Source organism: Callorhinus ursinus, unplaced genomic scaffold (genome assembly GCF_003265705.2).
Source record: "Callorhinus ursinus isolate GAN/ISIS: 27379988/994484 unplaced genomic scaffold, GSC_fseal_2.0 scaffold1, whole genome shotgun sequence".
Lineage (NCBI taxonomy): Eukaryota > Metazoa > Chordata > Mammalia > Carnivora > Otariidae > Callorhinus > Callorhinus ursinus.
Genome location: NW_027397063.1, coordinates 66,870,613 through 66,885,593, shown reverse-complemented (window position 1 = coordinate 66,885,593; position 14,981 = coordinate 66,870,613). Strand labels below are relative to the sequence as shown.

The window sequence follows — 14,981 nt, the reverse complement described above, 5'->3', positions numbered from 1 at the left end:
TTTTCCTGTGTAACAAAGTTTTGACCCTTAAAGTGTTGGTCTAAGAGCTAATGTTAGCCTGTCCATCAAAGCCATTTCTAGACCCTTTTAAACTTTTACCAACTCCTTTGTAATTTTATAGGCATTAGAGTTTTCCCATTTTTGCCATTTAGCACAATACACCAACCCTCGCATCAGTTCCCAGTGCCAGCCTTCTTTTTTCTTCTCTTACAGCAGTAAGAGATGCAGGATGTATTATGTGTATGTACTAGTCTTCAGATGGAAAGTTCCACCATATCCAGAGTTGGTTAACTGTGTGTGTGTGTGCACGTCTGAAGTCAGTGCACCTAGTGATTTTTCTTGAAGTAAAAGCAGCTAGCTGTTCTGAAAGAAAATCTTTTTTCTTTTATGAAAGATAAAGTTTAATACATTTTCAGAAATATGTCTAGAAAGCACTGATTCATTTTAGGTCCAGGACACCCCAGTGACCTAATGAGGTAAATTAAATTAATGGCACAAATCCAGAATTTTAAGGGGAAAGATACAAAGTTAGGTTTGGTGTAATAAGTTAAGCAAGTTTTCCCAGAGATCTTAAGCATATCACGTGCACACTAGGCATGTAATGTGAAGGCAGTGTCTGTGAGATATATAGCATCTGGCTCCAGGGCAAACTCACTTTCTCTTTTTTTCAAAATTCTACAGCAAGTTTTTTTTTGTTACTGTTTTTTAAGGAGACAGTGGCTGGATCTACTTGAGTTGGGAGATTTGTATCTTACTTATCTTTCTTTACCCTTGTCTGGCTTCAGGTCTTTCACATAGCCAGAAAATATTCAGCACATATTTGCATATGTGAGTGAATGAATGAATGAATGAGTGTATTATTAAATGCTCCCTGTTGGTTCAGGAATCATACCTCTGGCATAGTATATTATTATTATATATTAAAAATAATGTTTTATATTCCTTCTCAGAGTCTCGGCAAGGGCAGGGAGAAAGCCTTTTAACCATGGGCTCACAGATCACAATGCCAGAATTAAATTTATAAAAAAAAATATATTTTTTAATTTTATTTTTTATATAAAAACTTTTAATCTTTTTTTCCTAATGTTTATTTTTCATAGGTGCATCTTAAAAATAGATTTTATTCTGTATAAATATATAAAACATAAAAAGTAAAAAAAAAAAAAAAGCTATGCTCTTCCTTCTGTCCTTGGAGGTAATCATTATCAAGAATAAAATTTTAGTGGGCGCCTGGGTGGCTCAGTTGGTTGAGTGACTGCCTTCGGCTCAGGTCATGATCCTGGAGTCCCGGGATTGAGTCCCGCATGGGCTCCCTGCTCAGCAGAGAGTCTGCTTCTCCCTCTGACCCTCTTCCCTCTCGTGCTCTCTCTCATTCTCTCTCTCTCAAATAAATAAATAAAATCTTAAAAAAAATAAAAAAAGAATAAAATTTTAGTGAAAACACCTAACAAATGCTCTTTTGTGGTTTTGATTTTTATTTGAGTAATAGGTTTAATGCACTTATCTCACAGTTTGGAAGTTGGAAAGAATCTTAGATACATATTTAAAAAAATGTGTGCCCCCTGTTGCGCAAGGGTAGTTACACAATAAAACATGCCCTGTGGTGCATGGACATGATCTTCACTGGAGTGGAGAGGCAGTTGTGTAAAGCTCAAGGAGTTGCTGTAAAGAACCCTCTAAATTCATACTGCACCCAAAATGTGTCTCACATAAAGGAAAAAGAAAAACTCTTCCAGTATGTTGTTATATGCAAGGATGCAATACTTTCTTGCTTGAATGAATTTTAAAAAATGGATATAGCTGTCATTTGTAAATTAAGATTTTTTTTAATAAACTTTTTAAGTCATTGAACTTTTTTTTTTTTAACTAACAGGTACCTAAAGGACAACTTCTTCCATGTAAGAAGAAACTGGAAAGTTAATTGATTGTTAATCAAAGGATCTCAGAGTAGAAAGCATTAAAAACCACTAATCTAAGCCAACCTCCTCGTTTTCCGGAGGAAAGTTTGAGGGCTAGGATGGGGAAGTGAGTTGTACGGAACTGCTGAGGTTAAGTAGCTAGGAATTATTAGCGCATTGGGACTAGAATTAGAAACATTTAAAGCTGCAAATATTCTCTCCTTTCCTACGTTCTCCCTCCTGTCCCATTTTCTCCCTTCTCTCCCACCTTTTCCCTTCCTTTTTCTTCCTTTTCCCCCTTCTGCTCGTCATTTCTATCTTTTAAATCATTCTGTAGATACATAAGATTAATTTCTAATGTGTTTCATTAATACTCTCTTATGCTTAGAACAGTAGAATGAAAATAATGACAACAATTTCAGAGACGTTTTGAAGTTATTTTAAGGATAATGTTTGATATGAATGTTAATGAGTTAATATAGACTTTATTTTATTTTTTAATTGAAACCTTTTTATAGGTTTTATTTTTGATTCATCAAATGAATTACTGAGTGAAGTATGGGAGGTCATACTCCCGCCTCAATGCTCTATCTAAAAACAAAAAACAAAAAACAAAAAACATGCATGTCTTCTCTGCTGTATTCAGCCTGATGGGGCTCAAGTTTAAAGGCTTGGGCACTTTGAACATATAGAGAAATAAACTCAGAGAAAGCCATAGGCCGTGGTTTTTCCACAGTCCTTGTCAGGGGTATAGGAGTTTTTATTGAGATAAATGAATTTGTCTTAGTGATAAAAAGTTATGTAATATTCTGCTCATAAAGAAAGCATTTATAGATACCACAAAACTTTAGTAAACTGCTTGAAATCCTAGTTTTCTAACTACAGGAACATATTTTTAAAATGAACCACTCTGAGTCATGGGGGAAAAACAAACCTATCATAGCTATATTTGCAGTTTCAGAAGTAGCTAGTGGAAGGTCTATTGAATTAATATTTTTAACTGATGACCCACTTAAAGGTGTCCTGTGCTTCAAAATGTAAAATTAGGGTACCCTAGATCTTGAATAAGACCTACAAAGGATAATTGATTTATACATGCAGAAGGACTTTGGGGATTATTTAGGCCATTTATTCCCAGATGTTTGAATTTAGAAATCAGTGCAAAAGAATTCCCAGATATTACTGTTAGAAGTCATGACAAACACACACACACAACCATTTATTTTGATATCATTTCCTTTACAAAAAAAAAAAACCCACATACATTAAAGTACATATGCATATGCATATGATAGTTGGTAACCATACACTGACATAAAAACAGTGAAAAGTTTCTCATAAACCAGAACCAGTTGTAATCAGTTTTGTTTATATAGCAGTATTTTTTTTCTTTTTAGTCAAGTTCATTGAGGCATAATTTATATACAGTAAAAATCCATCCTTAATTTACAGTTCTGAGTTTTGACAAATGTATAGTCTTTTAATTATTCCAACAGTCAAGATCAGTACAGTTACATAACCCCCAAACTTCTCTACCCTTTTTCTCTGCCTCCCACTAGCCATTGATTTGTTTTCTGCCACTATAGTTGTTTCCTTTGCAAAAATGTCATATCATTTGGATCATAGTAAGTACTTTTTTGAGTTTAGCTTCTTTCAGTTAGCATAATGTATCTGATACTATGTTGTATGTATTAGTAATTCTGGTTCTTTTTATTGTTGAGTTCCAGGGTTTGGCTGTTCCACAGTTTGCTTATCTGTTCACTTGTTGAAAAACATTTGGGTTGTTTTCACTTAGGGTGGTTATAAAGTCCCTGTAAACATTTGCATATAGAGTTTTTTTTTGGTGAAAGAAAATTTTCATTTCTTTTGGGTAAGCACCTATGGTAGAATTGCTGGGTCATAGGGTGAATGTATGTTTAGCTTTATAAGATACTGTCAAACTGTTTTTTGAAGTGGCTGTACCATTTTGCATTCCCACCAGCAATGTGTGTGAGCTCCAATTGCTTTCCTTGCCTAGAGTTTGCATTGTCAGGGTGTTTTTTGTTGTTGTTGTTTTTAACTTTTAACTATTTTATTAGAAGTGTAATAACACACGTGGCTTTAGTCTGCATTTTTCTAATGACTAATGATGTTAAAGCCTCTTATCTTACGCTTATTTACCATTCTTATATATTTGTTTAAGTGTGTGTTCTAAGCTTTTGGCCCCTTTTTAAAAAAAATAGTTTTCTTTTTATTGCGTTTTGAGAGTTCCTTATATATATTGTGGAGTCAGGTCTTATATCAGATATATATTTTGCAGATGTCAATGGTTTTTAAACCTGGGTGCAACATTAGACTGTTCATGTTGGGAGCTTTACTATAAACACATTCCTGGCCTTACTAGATACCAGCTAAATCTCTTGGATATAGTCCCAGGAGTTTGTAGTTTTTATACACCTAATATATACTTGGACTTACACAATGGACATTTGCAATATACTGACGGAAAATACTGTGGTCACCCTAGTGCAGGAATCCTCCCTACTCTAATTTACTCAAGCTTCTGCAGTGGCAACTCATTTCTCTGTTAGTGTTCAAGAATGAGCAGCATTTTTTTCCCTCTCTAGTAATTGAAATTTGTTCCTCTAAGGTAGGGGTCTGCACACTATGGACCATGGACCAATGCAGCCTACCCACCACTTGTTTTCTTATAGCAGGTGAGCTCAGAATGGGTTTTATATTTTTTAATGATTGAAAAAAAAAAAAGAGGAAGAAAGATTGGTGACATATGAACATGCTATGAAATTCATATATCAGTTTCTATAAGTAAAGTCTTATCGGAACAAAACCGTGCTCGTTGTTTACCTATTGCCTGTGGCTGCGTTCACGCTACGAAGGTGGAGATGAGTAATTGTGGCAGGGACCATATGACCAGGAAAGCTTAAAATTTTTATTATCTGGTACTTTATAGTAACAAATGGGGTTTTTTGGACCATTTTTGATGAAACTTAAAAAAAACTTCCTGATTTAACTTTTTTTGATACTTATCACCATGAGCATCAATTATCACTTTTCTTTAATATGTCGGTGTTGTTGGGGACTATTGCTGATTGAACTCTTATGATAGTGTATTTTATATTTGTAGTGACTTAAAAATATAGACATACCTGATTTTTTCTTTTGAGGAAGAAAAAATTTACACTCTATATATTTCTAGGTACTTCAAAATTGATTCTTTAGATGGAAGCCATGTGTAAAATAAGACTATGTCATATGCCAGCTCTGAGTAAGGGTCTCTGGGCTTTCATGAGTGAAGTGCATGAATAAACAGATTGAACTTTTTAAAAAGTTTGCTTATGACTTTTAGCTTATTGCTTATCACTGGCTCTCTTTAAAATGTATTACTGACTTTGCATGAAGGAAGTGTTACTTCATCTTCTTAGAAACTTCTGTCAGAAGTACCTAGGTTGATTTACCACTCAGCTTCGAAGGCTTAGTGTATAATGATTGTTTCCAGTCTCAACACAGCTCCTTAATGACCAAAGACCAGGGGAGTCTCCACTGGACTTTTTTGGCTTTTATTTTTCTAATGAGTCATAAAGGATGAGTCACTTTCCATTAACTTTACTTCAGGACTTTTAACTGCATATAAAAAAAGTGTGAGTGGTTTATAAGGGTATCTTTTCCTCTTCACTGCCTCCCAATCAACAACATTTGTTTTTGTCTTTTTTTTTTAATGACTATATAGAGGAGTCCATGATTTACTTTATTGTATTAATTACAGTAATATTTTAGTAGCACTTTTCTATCAAATGCTTTAAAATGTTAGTTTTTTTCTTTCATATTATGAAGGTCTGTAAAATATAGACTGTTAGGGTTGACAAATACTGTCCAAAGTCTTTATTGCCTAGATGGGAAACCTGAAGTAGAGAAAGAAGAGACTTGATTAAAGATGATTGTCGCCCCATCTGCACTTCTTGAGCTTGGTCTAACATCTGGGCCAATAGCTGATTGGAAAGAACTGCCCATTCTCAGTGTCTGTATTTACAGATCACTTTCTGGCTTTGCCTACAAAAGGTCCCTTATCCTATCAGTGATCGCTAGATTTTAACTTGACATGTCTGCTTCTCTTGTTTTCCCAGGTTTCCATGGTCAGACCTTATTATTTCAAATTGGGCTTTAGTGGACCCACAAAGCATTTCTTTTCTTTTTATAGTTACCCCATTAGAGGTTCACAGAGCCAGTCTTCATAAGGTCATTTTGGCTGTGTGTGTATGTTGGAGAGGAGAATAACTAGAGATTTAGAAAATGGTTGGGGAGCCATGGGTAGACCCCAGTTTACTGTGCTTTTAACATCCCTGAAGTCCAGGAACTTGGTGTCAGTGACTCTCAAGCTCCCCACACTAGGATAACTACTAGGCTTAAAGACAGGGTCGCCAAAGAATTTATAGGCCAAACCTAGACACTGTGAGTAAAAAGGATGATTCTAATAATTTCACCAGAGTAGATGGATACTGGTAATCACACAACTAAAGGAGACATTGCTGAAATACCATGGGCAGTTGGATGTGATGACTGAATGAGGTCCTCTTCTGGATATGTGAAGTTTTCATTGGCACTTAAAACCCGAAGGGTACCTTTCTATCATAGATTGTCTTGAGGTTCTTTTTTTTTTTTTTAAGATTTTGTTTGTTTATTTGAGAGAGAGAGAATGAGAGATAGAGAGCACGAGAGGGAAGAGGTCAGAGGGAGAAGCCGACTCCAGGACCATGACCTGAGCCGAAGGCAGTCGCTTAACCAACTGAGCCACCAAGACGCCCCTGTCTTGAGGTTCTAAAATTGTTTTGTTTCATAATTGATTACTATGTAAAACATGAAAACTTATTCTTTAGATTGTAGAATAGAAATCATTAGGGTGTCATTCAGCTATTCATTATTTGGGTTTATCAAAATTTTATTTTTTTTAGTTTTCTTTCTGTTCCCCATTTATGGGTTCTCTCCATATATTCCCCCCAAAATGTAGAGAATAGATGTTGAAAAGATTTGTGCCAATTAAAGGGAGGTAAGAAATGCAGACATTTCTGATTCCTTTACTTGGCAATATGTAATATGCCTATCATTTTTTTATTTTTAAATATAAAAGAAGGGTACCTTTTTACTCTGCCAACCATCTTTTTAGTAATTGAGCTTTTCCTAGAATTATTTTACAGTATTTGCTCTAGTTTACTGATACGCTAAATAATTCATCCCAATTGAAATCAGGTATAAAATTTAACTTCAGCAGACTGACTTCTTTCTAAAAGGAAATACCTTGAACCTAGACTTGTAAGACCTGGTTTCACATTTCCTATTTACCACCTGTTAGGTGTAAGAACTCATAGATAACACGCAGTATCTCTAAGCTTTAGTTTCCTTAGCTGTTTATTGGAGATAATATTTACTGTGCCTAATACATGGGCTTGTGATGACAGTTAACTGAAGAAATGGATATGAAAACTTTCCGTAAAAATGTAGTGGTATATAATCAAGCTCTTGATGACATTACTGTTCAAATTGCCCTGTAATACTTTTGACTTTTTCACTTCCAGATTTGTTCCTGTGAGCCCTGTTGCTCTACCTGGAGTTTCCCATTCCACTATCCAAATTCGGCCTGTTTGTACACCCTCCCACCCCCACCAGGTCTCGCTCAGGTGCTCATTTTCAAAGTCTGCCCTGCCCTGTTTCTTCTTTTCTGTGACTTCTTCAACCCACTTTGAACTACTTATTTCCTAAAGCAATATGATCATTCTCTGTATTAATTTACTCTTTCTCTCTCAACATGAGACTGGCAGCTGACTGATTTCAGTATTTTTTTGGGATCCTTACATATAGGAGCTACTCCAGAAAACTTGTCAGACTACCTGACAGCTTGTGCTCGGTGGGCAGACTGACCTGAGCTAACTGAACTGATGACACTGGATTAAGAGCTATGATCATTTGCATGAATTCACAGGAGTAGGAATAGAAGACTAGGAACAAGTCGCTTTTACTTTTTGTTGTATTTTTTTTCCATTTCTCAAATTTCTGTAAGATGTTGATTGGTACTGAGGTTAAATCAAGGCCTGAAAACACACAGTAATTTCCTTTGCAGACAGTGAGCTTACTTGTTTATGGATTGACTTTAGTTATGTAAAACAATGCTAATGTGTGCATATTTTCCAGGAATGTTATATGGTATCATTTTGTCACTGTTACTAGAGAACCCAGTTAAGTTTCTTAGATGGTGTTGGGTTCCATTCAGAATTTTTATGTTTACTATTTTCTCTCAGGTTTATTTTGACATAAAGGGAGCAACGTTCTTATAAAGCTTAACTAAACAGATCAAGCATAACATGTATTTTTAAAGTTCTTGATTATAAGGGGGGATAATTGTGAAGAATCTGAAAGTTTTGGATTGGAGACTAAAGAGATGGATGTACATATTGCAAACTTTGAGTGATTTATGATCAAAAGGTGGGAAGGCATGAGCAAGAGCTCAAGAGTTTTTGCTTTGAGCATGAATATGTCCAATTGTACTTAATTTGGAATGGTTTTCTAACTTAGGGCACACTGTTTAGTCTCTTTCAGCTTCGTATGATATATTAGGAGTTAACACTGCTTTCAAAACAGGCAGTGCTGTAAAAAATAAATTTATATTTGTAGGCAGCTATTATTTTAATTTTTAAAAAAAACGACCAAAATAATTTTGACTCCTTTAAAAAACAGTAAGCAAGTAAATCCTGTAGAACAGAAAGGATTTGGACAACTTGTCTTCCTGTTCACAGATGCAGCTGCCCCTGAGTTTCTTTCACTTCCTCTACAGGGGAATTACGTGATAACCAAGTATACCGTAGAATGTACTGAAGCCAGTTTCAGTAGCATTGCAGAGAGAAATCCAAGGCATTTTAACACATTCCACTTGAACTTAAAACATTTGGTGATCTCTGAGAAGCATTCTGAATATGGAGGGTGCGCACTTTCCCAGGCTGTACTCTGATCATCTGGCCCCACATAAGCCTTTTAGTTAATGACACAGTTCATATTTATATTCATTGAACACTAAATGACTGATAACATGGTCTCCTTTTACGAAGAAAGCAGTATTTGGTGCAGGAGAAAGCACAACAGTTATTCTATAGGGTAGTCTTTTATATAGGCTGTGATGATCACATTTTTGATGATATGCTTGTGTCCAAGAGACAAGTGTGTATCACTTACTCTGAATCAAGTACATTTCATGCAACCCTGTGTCTAAGTTGGATGACTTTTTTTTTTTTTAAGATTTTATTTGAGAGAGAGCAAGCATGAGAGAGAGAGAGAGAGAGGACGAGTTGGTAGGGGAAAGGGCAGAGGGAGAAGCAGGTTCCCTGCCGAGCAGGGAGCCCGTCCTGGGGCTTGATCCCAGGACCCTAGGATCATGACCTGAGCTGAAGGCAGATGCTTAATGGACTGAGCCACGCAGGTGCCCCAAAGTTGGATGAATTCTTAATTTGGACTATTTCCTTACAGCTCAGGACATTGAGGTTCTGATTTGGAAAGTGACTTGTCAGAGGTCACTTGGTGAGCTGCCGACAGAAGCAGAACTAAAATTCTGTCAGGTGTCTGGAACTAAGAACAAGGCTCCTTTGTACTTGTGTGTTCCTTATATGCTGTAGTAAAGCCATGTTTCTATACATTGGGCAAGAAATATCTATATTTCTTATAGTAAAGATACCAAGATGTCATGTGGATTTGGCAGAAAGCCTTCACTAGAGCAACTCAAAGAACAGAAATTAGGAAAATCCATCTAGTTTTAGGCATGCACTGTTTTTAATTTACATGTTAGTGTGTTTATATTTTGACCAGTTATACCTCTACTCATACCCTCCTGTCATTCCTGATGTTGATTAAACTATTAATTACATGACTTTTGTATATAATTCTACTTTGCTTTCTAACTCGATATTCAATTGAAAAAAGAAGTTTGAAGTGATGGAGCTTATTAAACATTTTATACATACTGATTTTCCTTTGACTCAGGCCCACAATATGTGTAGGAAACATTCTCCTTCAGTTGGACATAGGTTAGAAAGAGCTATAGAAATGTAGTAAGCTGTTGATTACAGTTTAATTCTTTGCCAGAAAACATTTCTACACATCGTAAGACAAAGCAATGATTGCATATTCTATTATAGATTCTATGCTAGACAAGTGACTAGATCTGTGTTAATCAGTGACTTAGTTAAGGGACCTGACTGGAAGAAATACTTAATGGGACATAACTATGGGACCTAAGAATTCCTTAATTCTGATGCTGCCAATAATAATAGATTCCATTTATTGAGTTTCCTTTTATTGAGTGACAGATGTATTCCTTGGCCCCTCACTTACCTAATTTAGTTCTCAAGACATTTATTCTCATTTTACAAAGGAGGAACCTGAGGCTCAAAGAGATTAAATAACTTGCCAAGGGTCTTACAGCCATTAGGTAAGCAATATTTTAATCCTGATCTGTACAACTCCAAAGTTTGTTTTGTTTTGTTTTCCTCTGAAATACTCTTCAACAGTAGGAAAAATCCAAAACAGAATAATGTTGCCACCTTATATACTCTTTATTTTTGTATTATTGAAGAAATCTCAGTTTTCTTATTGGAATTTACCTCTATGCTTCAGGTTTTGCTTCTTTCTTCCCATAGAAGTAGCTGTGTTTCCAGATTTCTTTAGGAATAGGGAACCATTAAAAGTGCACATCTAACTTTTAAGTACCACTAAAGTGAATACAAATTTTTCTCAATAAAATAATAATAATAATAATAATAATAATAATAGGGCCTCCTAGGTGGCGTAGTTGGTTAAGTGTCAGACTCTTGATTTTGGCGCAAGTTGTGATCTCAGGGTCTTGACATCAAGCCCTGCATCAGGCTCTGTGCTCAGTGTGGAATCTGCTTGAGATTCTTTCTCCCTCTCCCACTCCCGCTTATGTGCACATGTTCTCTCTAAAATAAATAAGTAAATCTTTACAAAATAAAATAAAATATCCCCTCTGATGAACTACACAGAGAGCCAAAGTGGTTGACAGAATCACTTTTTTTTTTTTTTTTTAGGATTTTATTTATTTATTTGACAGAGAGAGCACACAAGCAGGGGGAGCAGCAGGCAGAGGGAGAAGCAGGCTCCCTGCTGATCAGGGAGCGCGACGCGGGGCTCGATTCCAGGACCCCGGGATCATGACCTGAGTCGAAGGCAGGTGCTTAACTGACTAAGCCACCCAGGCACCCCGACAGAATCACTTTTTAAACTCTTGGCACAACTCCCTGTTATCAGGGTAGGGATTTTCTAGGTGTGCTTTGAAATACAGGCCAACTTCTTTCAGTTTACTGTTGGGTTGCTTCCTTCTGTTTAGATGGAATTTCTAGGAAATCTGACTTAAATGTAAGCCTACTTGTACTATAATTAGGAAGATAAATCTCTTGATCTTCTGGGGAGGCATTTCCCTAAATTCTAAGAATGTACCCGTGATCTCAAGATATCTTGTAGAAAAACACATTTCTGGTCAGTAAACATGACCAATTATTGAGCATATGGCAGCATGTCAGAGTAAAATTCCAAAAATCTCAAGATTTACCCATTTGTTTTTTGTTCATACTTTTAGATTTATATGATCTAAGATTACTAGAATTGTGTGTAGAGTTCTGACAAATGGTTACCAGAGTGGAACTGTGAGTAGTACAGTTTGCTTTATGGGAGCAAGATTCTAAGAGGATCTTTTTACCATGCCTACTTACCCATGACTGATATTTGAAACAGAATTTTGGGACAGGTGGGGGGATTTTGAGTATTACTCTTGATTTTTTAAAAAAATTTATTTTTTTTTAGAGAGAGAGAGTGTGAGAGGGGAGAGGGGCAGTGGGAGACGGAGAGAATTTGAAGCTGACTCCATGCTGAGCAGAGCCCCACTCGGGGCTTGATCTCATGATCTGAGATCCTGACCTGAGCCGAAATCAAGAGTCAGATGGTTAACCAACTGAGCTACCCAGGCGCCCCTTACTCTTGATTTTTTGAAATTGAAATGTGTTTACTAATCCTAATAGGAAAGAAAGTGCTAGCTAAAGTATCTCCTTGCAGAAGAGAAGTTCAAAGTGGAAATATCTGACTCAGGGTAAATAGAATTTGCAGTAGCTAGTACTTAAGGAAACTCTCTTGTCATATGAAGCCAATAAGCCAAAATGGTTTTCTTTTCTTGGTGTAAACTTGTACTTAAGTTGGGTTGGATGTGATCTTTTGGGTTTTAATGGGCATGACTGGGTTTATCCTACAGGGGTTTAAGGAGATGGGTGGCTTTTCTTTCTAGGCTAAGGCAAACAGAAACCAAAACCATTTGAGGGCTGCCAAACCATTTGAGGGCTTGTTTAAATGCCAGGAAAAGTGCCATTCAAATAGTGGAACAACAGAAGGTTGGAGTTTCTTTAGGGATACATGGAATAAAAATAAAAGCAATAAATTCTTACAATCTGGATATTCTTAGTGGAAAACTGCTTTGAAAAAAAAATCTGCTTATTTAAGGTATTTAAGTATTTTGGGTATTTTGAGGACTGCTTGTGGTTATCAAGGGTCTATTGTTTTCTACATAGAAAGTCTGACTATCTCCATCAGAATAATTTGTGAATACTTTTTTTTTGAAGATTTATTTATTTATTTGACAGAGAGAGACACAGTGAGAGAGGGAACACAAGCAGGGGGAGTGGGAGAGGGAGAAGCAGGCTTCCCGCCGAGCAGGGAGCCCGATGTGGGGCTCGATCCCAGGACCCTGGGGTCACGACCTGAGCTGAAGGCAGACGCTTAAGCAACTGAGCCACTCAGGCTCCCCAATACTTTTTTTTTTTAAATGTACAAATTTCCTGCAGTGCTCAAGTACTTATAGTGGTTGCTATCACTCCCGTATTTCAGGTGAGCAAATGTAAGTTATATTAATTTGTTCAAGATTATTCATCTACTGAGTGTTAGGGCCAGGACTGCAATCAGAGTAAGAGTACTTAGTTACACTGTACTGCATCCTTATGCAGTGAGTATTCACTGAATACAAGTGTTCTGTGTAGTGTATTGCAGAAAACACTGTGTAAAGAGTTTCATCATTTTCTTTTTTTTTTTTTTAAGATTTTATTTATTTATTTGACAGAGAGAAAGACAGTGAGAGAGGGAACACAAGCAGGGGGAGTGGGAGAGGGAGAAGCAGGCTTCCCGCTGAGCAGGGAGCCTGATGCGGGGCTCAATCCCAGGACCCCGGGATCATGACCCAAGCCGAAGGCAGCCGCTTAACAACTAAGCCACCCAGGCACCCCATCATTTTCTAAATATAATTTTTTTAAAAGATTTTATTTATTTGAGGTGGGGGGTGGGGGGAGGAACAGAGGGGGAGGGAAAGGGCAAGCCGACTCCACGCTGAACACAGAGCCCAGTTCGCTGCTGGATCCCAGGACACTGATACCATGACCTGAGCCAAAACCAACAGTCTGAAGCTTAATGGACTGAGGCACCCAGGTGCCCCTCTAAGTGTAATTTTGATAGTCATCTTCTTATGTTCAATTAGGAAATTTTAAATCCATTTAAAAATAAACAAATCATTTTAAAGCAGGAGTGATTTCTTTTAAATCATTTTTGTGATATTAAAAGTAATTAACTTATTTAGCTGCTGTGTAAATTCATATATTTCTGAATTGTTCTGAAGTGGAGCATCCACTGAAAAGTAATTGTTCTTTAAGGAGTGCACCAAAGACTGTAAACTTAGGAGAATCTTCTCCACCTTTTATCAGTTTAATTTTCAAGGTCATTTGAGGTTCACAAATGTACATTTGCTAATTAGAATGCAGAGTTCTCCAGTAAGTGGTTAAGTAAGTATTAGTGTTCCAGTGGGTTTATTCAGTAGCCCACCAGTTAGGTGTATTTCCCAGAATTGAACTCCTTTAACTGTATTAAAAATCTGTTCACTTTCCTAAGTGGAGATTTGCTCACTTTGTTCCTGTGATATAAATCTGCAGAGTAGTTGTTTGATAAATGTAGAACAACTTTTGATTTTTTTCACTCTGCTGAAGTTAGCAAAGTTACCATCACTTTATAGTTGAAGAAAAAGGAATAGGAGAAATACCTTACAAGAATTTTGAAGATAAATCAGTGGCTAACACAAAACCAATAATATATTCAAAACCCTTGGTTGCCCATACTGTAAAGTGAGTTACATATGTTGGTTAAAATATAAGTGCCTATGCACATGTGTTGAACACATACCATGAATGATTAAAATGGCTTTGAATGCTACTGAGTGGTTCAGTTGTTTAAGTTGGCAATAACCGATCTATCACACTGTGATTATTTTTTATTTTTTTTAAAGATTTTATTTATTTTTTGACAGAGAGAGACACAGCGAGAGAGAGAACACAAGCAGGGGGAGTGGGAGAGGGAGAAGCAGGCTTCCCGCGGAGCAGGGAGCCCGATGTGGGGCTGGATCCCAGGACCCCGGGGTCATGACCTGAGCCAAAGGCAGATGCTTAACGACTGAGCCACCCAGGCGCCCCCACGCTGTGATTATTTTTTAGAGCAGTGCTGTCCAATAGAGCTTCTGTGATGGTGGAAATGTTCTGTATTCCACAGTGTCCAAAATGGTAGGCATCATCCCCACGTAGTTATTTAGCACTGAAAATGTGGCTAGTGAGACTGAGGAACTGAATTTTTAAAATTAATTTTAGTTAATTTGAAGAAATAGCTACATGTGAGTAGTGGCTACCGTATACAGTGTGGGGAGAAGATTGTGACCCTAGTGGATAGAATAATGATGGATCAATAGAACATTCAGATTTGGTCTAGTTTAAGGAAATCTTTTCTAACATCTGTTCCGACGTTGGATGATGTAGATGTACATCATACGGGATTTTGAAGGGAGCTCACTCATGATCACTTGGTGAGAATGCAAGGACAGAGCCCAAGCACCAGTTTGTTGGGAAGGCAGACCAAGTGACCTCTAGGTTGAGGTCCTTTCGAGATGATGGGATGCTTCTTGAGAAGAAAGGAAGCTCAGTTTCGGTGATTTTTGTTAGTATCTAGATCTGCTTTTTC

The 14,981-nt window shown here is 36.9% G+C and overlaps 1 protein-coding gene across 3 annotated transcripts in view; it reads left to right on the top strand.

The window, feature by feature from the left end:
• The window catches only part of CCDC50 (coiled-coil domain containing 50), a 73,129-nt gene that overhangs the window by 4,165 nt on the left and 53,983 nt on the right, over positions 1 to 14,981 (top strand). For 2 of the 3 annotated variants that reach the window (XM_073895588.1, XM_025876683.2), the window contains exon 2: positions 4,528 to 4,594. The exons of the other annotated variant lie outside the window; for it this stretch is intronic. In XM_073895588.1, coding sequence (XP_073751689.1) covers positions 4,552 to 4,594 — 43 coding nt within the window. In that variant the 5' untranslated portion in view covers positions 4,528 to 4,551. The remainder of the gene's footprint in view (positions 1 to 4,527; positions 4,595 to 14,981) is intronic. 3 annotated transcript variants of the gene reach the window in all.